General features: G+C 67.9%; 1 protein-coding gene across 1 annotated transcript in view; it reads left to right on the top strand.

Moving 5' to 3' along the window:
• The first annotated feature begins 2,914 nt into the window (after positions 1-2,914).
• The window catches only part of ARHGAP23 (Rho GTPase activating protein 23), a 28,380-nt gene continuing 21,890 nt past the window's right edge, over positions 2,915-9,404 (top strand). Inside the window, exon 1 of the mRNA XM_084496812.1 lies at positions 2,915-3,067. Coding sequence (XP_084352938.1) covers positions 3,023-3,067 — 45 coding nt within the window. The 5' untranslated portion in view covers positions 2,915-3,022. The remainder of the gene's footprint in view (positions 3,068-9,404) is intronic.

Genomic DNA, 9,404 nt, shown 5'->3' with positions numbered 1-9,404 from the left:
AGGGCATCTGCCTTGGTGGCTGGGGCCAGAACGGGGATTTTTGGGGTGTATCGTGGTCAAATGGGGTGTGGGGTGGGCAGCGCTGACAGCTCCAGGCTTGGGGGTGCCCTCGGGGGCGGTGTGTGCCGCCCCCTCCCTGCGGATGGGGTCGCGGTGCTGGGGGAGACAAAGAGGGCTGGCGGGGGGGGGCATCAGCGGGGTGGGGGCGCGGTGTTGCTCCCCTGCAACCCACCTGGAAATGCCAGGAGCAGGGCTGGTGTTTGGGGAACCTCTGAGCCCCCCAGGCTGCGCGCCCCAGAATGGGGCCACCCCTCAGTGGGGGCGGCTGCGTCTCCCTGGGGGCCTTCCCCTGTCTCTGAGCCCTGCATGGAGCAGGGTGGTGGTGGTGGGGGGGGGTCACACCCCCTGCCCTGGCAAGGGTCCGTGGGGTGCCTGGGGTCTGCGTCCGAGTCCTGCTGGCAGCGCGTCCCCTGTGCTGGGCTCCTGGCTGTGGGGGTCACCGGGGGGGGGTCCGTGGGCAGGATTTGGCCTTGTTTCCCAGGGACAGGACCCCCGGGATGGAAAGTGGGGGCAGGCAGCGGGTGGGTGGGCACGGCCGGGAGCTGCCCCCTCCATCCTGCGGGCCAGCTGCTGGGAAGGGCCGCAGACGGAGTCGGGTCGGTGCCCGGTGCCAGCACAGCCCGGAGGAGAGGTTTCCTGGAAGGTCCCTGGGGAGAGGCCGCGGGGCTGGAGAGCCCTGCCCGGCATCCAGCCGTCCCCCCTGGCTGTGAGATGGGTCCCGAGGCGCTGTCCCCTCCTGGCTCCTGGGGGCTCTCCGTGCTGCAGGCCCGGCAGTGGGGGTCCCGCTGCATCACGGCTCACCCAGGACCCCCTGCCCACACCACAGCCAGACACAGGCCGTGCTCCTGGGGTCATTGCCGCGTTTCTGGAGCTGGCACGCACCCCTCAAACGCTGTCTGTGTCCCTGGGTGCTGGGACTGGACCCCTGGAGGGGTCCCCCCAGCTCCCCAAATACCCATTGGCACCTAGTGGCGCTGTGGCTGCATCCCGAGGGCTGGCTCTAGGCCCGATGAGCCGGTGCCAAGGGCTGGAACATCTGGCCCTACGGCAGGGGCCCCGCGTGGCCTCGGCACTGCCAGCTGCTGCCGGCTGCGTCCCAAAAACTTCAGCCCAGGGCCAAACCCTGCCCCTTGCCCTCTCCCCTCGGCTGGGGGCAGCTCCTGGGTCCTGTCCCCACAGGGGGACACAGCTGGTGGCTGCCCAAAGAAGCTGGCGCTGCTCTCATGGGGGGGCAACTGGGGGTGGGCAGGATGTGCCCGGCAGCAGGATCCGGCCCCGTGGCCTCCCCCAGCCCCGGGTTCCTGGGGGTGAGAGCGGCGGCTCCTCCGCATCCGGGGGCTTCTGGGGTGGAAAATGACGCCTGGGTTATTTATTTTTCCTGGTGGTGCTGAGGTTTCGTTGAGTGCCCAGAGGAAATCCTTGTTGATGCAGACTCGCTTCGTTGTGTCATGGAAAACTCGCGCTCAGCGGCTCTGCTCACGCCAGGCGCGTGCAGGTTGGCACCTCCGGGGGGGTGGGCAGGGAAAGCAGCTCAGGGGGGGGGCTGAGGAGTGCTTGGGGCTGGCACCGAGCGATGTCCCCGCTCGGCTGGGGACGGTGGCACCCACCAGCAGCTGAGGGGCCCCACCTCGGGGTGCTGCTGCTGCTGGTGAGACCGGGAGACCAAAACCTCCGTGCCAGGCCCCTGGGCTCAGCCCCGCTGCCCCCAGCTGGAGCCCAGCCCCAGCCCCGTGGCTCTGCCCGTCCTCCCCACCCGGCGTCCGTGCGTCCCCGCGGGCTGTGGCCGTCATTCCTCCCCGGCTTCCTGCGCCTCCTCCCGCTTTCCCGTCACGTGTGGCTCCGTTTCCCCTCCGCCGTCGCCCTGCGGCACCCCAGGGCGAGGGTGCAGGAGCTGGCAAAGCTGCTCGGCTTCCCTCCTCTGCGGGGAGGGTAACTGAGATTTCCCCCACGAGGTTATTCAAAGGCCGTTCGATGCCCCTGGGAGGGAGGCAGCTTTGGGGAGGTGGCAGGGCCAGACCCGGGTCCCTCCTGCGTGCCTTGGCCAAGCCCTTGGTGGGCTCGAAGCCTCGGTGGAGCCGTGGGCACCCTGAGGCTGAGGTGCGGGATGGATGTGCCCGGTGGCTGTTTTGGGATGATTTCAGGATGCTTTGCTGTGCTCCGAGCAGTCAGAACTGAGCCAGGCCCTGCCCGGCTGTCCCCTGTCCGTCTGTCCGCTGGGCAAGGCCGTGTCCATCTGTCCTGCTGCTTCCGTCCTGGCCGTTTCCTCTCCCCACGACCCGTGTCAGCCGTTGGCCCTCCGTCAGCCCCAGCCCGGTGTTTCCGTCCCTGTGCCGACCCGTGCCAGCCCCTGGCAGTCCTGTCCCTCTGTCCTGGCGTTTCCTGTCCGTCTGTCCCTCTGCATCGCCTGGCCTTGGCCTCTCCCTGCTGCAGCCGTCCGGCTGTCCCTGTCCTGCTGTCCTGCCGCCCCCTGCCCGCTCCTGCTGCACCGTCCTGCTCCGGGTCCCGGTCCCCGTGTCCTGGGTGTCCCTTGTCCCTCTGTCCCGGGTGTCCCTGGTCTCTCTGTCCTGGCTTTCCCCGGTCCCCATGTCCCGGTCCCCGTGTCCTGGCTATCCCTGGTCCCTCTGTCCCGGGTGTTCCCGGTCCCCGTGTCCCGATCCCGGCTGTCCCCGGTCCCTCTCTCGGGCTGACCCCTGCCCACCGCAGCCCCCCGCGGGTCCCCATCTGTTCCCGTCCCGGTGCCGGTGCTTCCTCCCGTGCCGTTCCGAGCCGTTCCGAGCCGTGCCGCGCCCCGCCCGCTGCCGCTGGCGCCCGGAGGAGGCGGAGCCGGGGCCGGGGCCGGGGCCGGGGCCGGCGCAGCCCGAGCCGAGCCGAGCGGGACCGCGCGGTGCGGGGCCGGACCGAGCCCGACCGGGACTCGCTGGGCCGAGCCGGGCCGAGCCGTGCCGGGCCGAGCCGCGCCCCGATGAATGGCATCGCCTTCTGCCTGGTCGGGATCCCGCCGCCCGCGGTGAGCGGCTCGGGGCGGGGGCACCGGGAGGGACCGGGAGGGACCGGGGGGGGCACCGGGAGCGGGGCCGGGGTCGGGGCCGGCTGCTGGAGATGCCCGGGGCGCCTCGGGGACGGGAGCGGGACCGGGACCGGGAGCGGGGCAGGGAGCGGGGCTGGGCTGCGGGGCTCGCCCCCGGTGCCCGGTGGGGTCCGGCGGGGCTGGAGGCGAACCGGGGGCGGCCCCGCGCGATTCCCCCTCGGGAGCCGCCGGCCGGGGGGGGGTCGGTCCCCAAACGCTGCTGCAGCCGGGCCCCATCCTGCCCCTGCCCCTGCCCCTGCCCCTGGCTCTTGGGGCGATGCCGCTGGCGTGGCGCTGGCACCGGCATCCCGGCCGCTGGCAGAGCCCCGTGTCCTGCCCCTGGCACCGGGGTCCCGGGGTCTGCAGCACGTCCCACACCGCCCTGGGCACCGCTGGCAGCGGGGGCACAGGACCAGGCCCCTTTTGCAGTGGATGGCCGGGGAAGGGACGTGCCGGGCTTTGTGCCGCAGCCCGGGCGGGGACGGGGACCCCACCGTGGGGCTGGGGGCAAGGCTGGGGACCCCACCGTGGGGATTTGGGGCCGGGGATGGTGGTGGGCGCGTGCCGGGGTAGCGCCCGGGCTGGTATGTAGGCCACGGTGGCAGACTGGCACAACGCCTGCTGCTCCGAGCAGAGGTTGCACGTCCTCGCCCCAGAGCTGAATTCGGCCTGTGTTCCTCAGTTCCTGCTTATTTGAACTCGGCTTCCCCGGCCCCGCAGTGGGGCTAATAACCGGCCTCAAAGGATTAATTGGTGTGCGAAATGGTTCAGATATGAGGAGTGCTGCTCGTCGCAGTGCTGAGCATTAATCATGGTTTCCCCTCGGATTCCTCCGTGCTTACTCCATGCTGCTGTGCGCCGGGGCTGAGATTTTTGAGGGGGTTTCATGATATCTGGCCTTGTCTTCTGCTGTGTTTTGGGGTGAAATGTGCCCTTCTGAGGGGCAGGACCAGGAGCATGGGGGCTTTGCGCTCTGCCTGGTTCTGCCACCCACTTGCTGGGTGACTTGGGGAGCTCGGTGACACGGGGCGAGCAATTTAACTGCTGCTGCCTCCCTTGGCATGGCCGGGAGGACAGGGACATGGGACCTGGCTCTGTGCAGATGGCACTTTGCCATCCCAGCGAGGGGCAGAGGCTGTGCACAGCCCCCTGCTCGCTGCTGGGGCTGAACCCTTCTGCACTGGGCCCCATGGGGCTGCTCCCTATTTACAGGAGCTGCTCATTTCTTAATGCTTTTTTTTTTTTTTTTTTTCTCTTTCTGAACCCTGAACTTGAAAGACAGGAAAAGCTTGTGTTTGGGCCTCCTGCTGCAATCCTGGCTTGCAAGTGTGAAACCTGGCACCGGCGCAGGGTCGGGGCGTGCGGCGTGGCGAGGTGCTGGGGGCCGCTTGGCGCAGTGGGGATTTTGGCACCGTGGGTCCCTGTTTGTGCGGAGGGCTCCCGGGCTCGCCGCAGCCGTGGTGTTTAACCTTGAGCACGCATCACGCGCCGTGAGCTCTGGCACCCGTCTCTTGTGCTGCAGGGTGACGCCTGGGTGACTTTTAGTGTCCTAAAACCCCCCCAAAAGTCCTGCAGTGCCATCCACATTGTTTGTGGTGTCAAATGCGAGGGAAGTGCTCAAGGATCTTCTTAGCAGCAGGCAGGGCTGGGGGACACCTCTGCGCCCGTGGTCTCTGTTTTGGGGAGATCTGGTGACAAGTTGGGGTTCGGCTCGTGCGCCTTGCTTTGGGCGTGGGTTCCCGGCCAGGGTGCGGGCACAGCCCAGGGCTGCGGCTGCTGCCGGAGGTGTGGGAGGGCGCGGAGCAGCTCGCCGGAGCGTGGCGGGCAGGGCAGGGGGCGAGCGGCTCCCCAGGAGTGCCTGGAGCAGGAGCCGGGGCTGGGGCCTCACCCCCGTGGCTCACACGGAGCTGCTGGTGGGCAAGCTGGAGGAGAATATGGCGAGGGGATCGTCATGGGACACGCCAGGCCTTTGGGATGCTTTTTTATTTGCATTAAAGGAAAAAAAAAGATGAGGTTTCACGTCGGTGCTGTCCCATTAATAAACCAAGTTTGTCTTCAGCAGGCAGCAGGACCTGATTTAAAAAGGAATGGAGATAGATGACCTATTTTAAGCACTCAAGTTGGAAAATATCGACCTGGCTGCCTGCAGGCTGCGAGCAGCAGGGCCGGCTACGCGAGCTGCGCCGTGCTGTGCCGAGCCCAAAACCTGTCCGGGGTGTCCAGGGGCCAGGCTGGCTCCGGCTGCCCCGGGTTGCAAACCCTGGTGGCTGCTTCAAACCTGCCGCGGTGCCGCTGGCCCCGGCCCAGCCGCCTCCTCGCTGGCTCACGGCACCCAAAGCGCTGACTCCTTTTCCACGGCTCGTTATCCCCAGGATTTCATTAAGTCTCCCTAATTGCCTTTCCGGGCAGCACGGCAGCCAGCACACCTCTGCCGAGGCGCGGCGGCGGGTTTGTGTCGCAAGAGCCGCGGTGCCGTGCTGCGCCTCGGAGGGAGCCAGGAGCACCGGGGGGGCACAGGGGATGCTCCCCACCGCTGCCTTTGGGCTCAGCCCCAGGTACAGCAGGGCTTTTTGGTGCCGTGCCATCCCTGAGGATCCCGTTCCCATCACAGTTTGGCTTCCTAGGGCTGCAGATGGATGAGGGTTCGGTGCTGTTCCCCATCCCCACGCGGGGCAGCTGCGCCCTCCCCACTCCTGCGGGTCCTGCACGGGCGGGCGCCTCGGGGAACGATGGCTCAGCACGGCTGGAAGGGCTGAGCAAGGGGAAAATCTGAGCTGGGAGCTGGAGAGCAACTCTGGTGGCCAGGCTCTCTCCAGGGAAAGGGGTGGAAACGCGGCTCGTGAGTCATCCGAAAGTGGCCAAAATGAAACGCTGGTGACCGCAGCGAGCGATCCTGCTGTCACGCTGTGCTGGGACCCAGCTGGTGCCTGAGCACCCAGTGTGGCAGGAGGGAGCGGGGCAGGGAGCTGTGCCGAGGTCCTGCACCGATCCTGCTGGAGCAGCCCCATGGCACTGGGGTCCCCGGGGAAGGGGCCGAGGTGGCTCCCGGTGCTGCTGCCAGTTCCCAGCCAGCCGGGTGGCCCTGGGCTTGGCAGCTCCTCCCTGCCCTGCCACCGGCCCGCGGCGAGGGAGGGGAAGCTCTGCCTTAAAATAACCACCGTGGGAGACACCCCTGGGGCAGTGCCGCAGAGCCGGTGCGGGGCACCCCGGGGCGCAGGTGTGGGGTGCTCGCGGCGGCCGTGCCCATTGCCCCGGCGGCAACAGAGGGGCCCTTGATGGGGCTGAGCGCGTGGGGCAGCTCCCGGGGGCGGGTGGGAAGGGGCCTGGTGGCTCTGGGGACAATCGTGCTATTGTGGCACATAGTGGGCTATTTTTCTCCTGTGCGAGGCCGGGGCGGGTGGGGGGGGGGAAGCCGGGCAGTGGCTGCGGTGCCAGCGCTTTCGGGGTGAAGTGTGGTCCCCGCTGGGGCTGGCGGTGACTGGTGTGGTCCCAGCGGGGCACCGGTGTCCCCAGAAGGGGTGGGTGGCAGCTGCGGGGCCGGCTTCGTGGGCAGGAGGAGAGGTGCAGGAGAGGAGGTGGGATGGAGGTTGTGCTCTGCGGGCTCAGAACCTCCAGAAAACGCCATCAGCACCCGGTGCCACGGCCGTCCCGAGCTGTGTCCCCAAAGCCGTGTCCCCCCTGCCGCCTCTTGTCCTCCCTGTGGCTGTAGGGAGGCTCCAGTCGCTGCCTGGCTTCAGCAGCTGGCACGAGGTGCAGCAGGAGCTGTGTTTTCCCTGGGCATCTCCCTCATTTTTTTGCTTCCAGCAGCCCCTGGAGCAGCCCGGGTGCTGCCCAGCCCCGTGCTCCCTCCCTGGCCTCAATGTTGGGCCTGGTCCCCGTGCAGCACCCAAGCACCACGGGGTGCTGCGGGGTCCCCTGCGGGTGCGAGGGCTGTAGGGACGTGGCCGTCCCCTCCCCAGGCCCCCGGCCTCGTGTGGGGCAGGGGCTGGAAGTCGCCGGCAGCTGCCCCTGACCTCGCTGGGTAGGATTTTCCGCCGTGGTGCCGCGGACAAACGGGAGCGGAGCGCAAGGTGCCTCTCGGAGCCGCCGGAGGAAATGGCTCATTGTTAGCCCTGCTGAAAAAAAGACCCGAAAAATTACAATAATGAGGCCAGCTTCTATTTGAGGGTTTCCATGGGAAAAACAGGAAACGGAATCCTGTTACTTTTCTAGGGCTTGCTGCCGATAACGCCGTTTTTAGGACAGGGCAGAGAATGAGGAGGAGGAGCTGGGCACGGAGGCAGCCCCACCAGCGAGCCCTCTTCCCCCCTTCCTTCCTCTCGGGCCCGAGCCCTCGCCCCCCTCCTCGCAGCCGCTTTCCCCTCCAGCACCATGAATTGAAGCCGAGCCGAGCCCCTGAGCATCCCCTGGCCTTGGGGGCCTGCCCGTGCCGGGGCTGGAGGTGGTGCCTGGAGCCCTCGTGGAGCTCGGCGTGTGTGAGCCTGGCCGGGCTGAGCCCCGTGTCCTGCCCTGCGCTCGTGCCGTGGTGCCGTGAGCCTCAGGCTTCATGCAGATGCCCGGGGGGGATCCTGCCCCCGGAGACCCAGCCGTGGTGGTGCTGTGGTGGGGACCCCCCCTAGGGCTGGGCTCCCCCAACGCCTGCTGGAGAGCTGCAGCAGGCACCCGGGGCTGGGGAGTTGTGGAAAAGGGAGAGGGCTCCATGGCCACCTCCCCAAATTTCTGTTAATGCTGCACCACAGCCCCAGTGCCCTGGCTGGGCGAGCTGGAGCCCTTCAGCTTCGGGACAAAAAGGGGCAAAAAAGCCCAGCGGGGCACGGGGGGCCGGCAGGGAGCTGAGCACGGTGGTGCTGGGCGGGAGGGAAGGGAGCCAGGCGGCACCCGGCGCGGGCTGGCGGCGGGGCTGCGAAGGAGACGCTGTCGAGATAAAAAGTTTGTGTTGGGAAGGAACCAGGCCATTTCCTTCCCCGCGTTAACACCCAGGCTGGAGAGGGAGGAGCGGCAGGCAGCCCGCTCGCTGCTCCTCCAGCAGCTTCACCATCGGGTTTGTCTTTGGTGCTTGGCAGCCCCTGGGCAGCATCACCCCTGCCTGGCTGCTTTGGGGAGGGGATCTGCCCTTTGGGGGGCTGCAGCCGCCCATGCTGCTGGGTCTCTGCCCCCCCCAGTGGATCCCAGCCCTGTTTTTGGTGCTGTGCTGGTGCCCCGGGCGGTGCCGTGGTTCGAACCATACCCTGGGCAGTGCCGAGCGCCTCGGGCAAGGGTTGGGTGCCTGAGCCCAGCACCTCCTGTGGCTCTGTCTGTGCCATCCCCAGCGTGAGCTGGGCTGAGGGCTGGGAGCCCCAAATCTCTGCTCGAGGGGCTCCTGGTGGCTGTCCCCGATCCCCCTGTGAGCGCTGCTCGGTGCGCCTCGGCGTGGTGATGCTCGGCCCCTCGGGGGGTGTTTGGGTGCCACCACCAACCGAGTGCTTGTGAAGGCAGCAGGAGAAGGGGAGGCTGCTTGGGTGCTCAGAGCAAACCCACGCGTGAGCCTGCCCGTCCCCGGGGCTCCTGGCCTGGGGGTGTCACTGTCACCCGGTGGCATCCCAGAGGCAGGGGGGGCACGCTCCGGCTGTGTGCAAACAAACCAGCACGCCCCCAAATCCCCGCTGAGCTGCAAAGCTCCTCAGCCCCCGTTTGGGTTAAAGAGAATTAAAATGCTTTCTCCTGCGGGGCGTTAATCCGGAAGGCAGCACCGTGGGGCTGGCCTGGGCTGAAGGTGCACGGCTGGGACCTGGGTCCCCCTCCCTGGGCCCCGCTGCAGGTGGGAGCAGGGAAACACTGCCATGTAAGGGCTAAAAATCAGCTAGTGCCTCAGCACAGCTTTCTCCTCCCTGAAAATCCTATTAAAACCTCATTTTTCTGACCCTAATCTCGGCTCGCTGTTCAGGAGGGATTAGTGTTTGCCCTCTCCCCCCCGGCCCCGTGTGCTCCTGCGCTGAGCTGGCTCCGGGCTGGGGAAACCTCTGCTGGTGCCGGAGGAGGGGGCTCGGTGGGACCCCTGCGCATGGTGGTGGTGGCAGGGCCGGCAGCTGGCCATCCCCTGGTCCCCCCCGGTCCCCCTGGTCCCTCTGTCCTCTGTTCTCGCCCCGCTGTGACGTTATCCTCGCAGCCTGCCAAGGGCTGGTGATGCTCCCGCTGGCAGGGACCCAGGGCCGCAGCTGGGATGGGGTGGGGGGGTCAGCGTGGGGCTGCGGTGCCACCCCCAGCAGGGCCACGGCTGTGCCACGAGCTGGGCTCCTCT

This window comes from Aythya ferina, assembly GCF_964211825.1.
Source record: "Aythya ferina genome assembly, chromosome: 23".
NCBI lineage: Eukaryota > Metazoa > Chordata > Aves > Anseriformes > Anatidae > Aythya > Aythya ferina.
The sequence above is the reverse complement of the archived record's forward strand: the minus strand, read 5'-3'. Positions and strand labels throughout refer to the sequence as shown.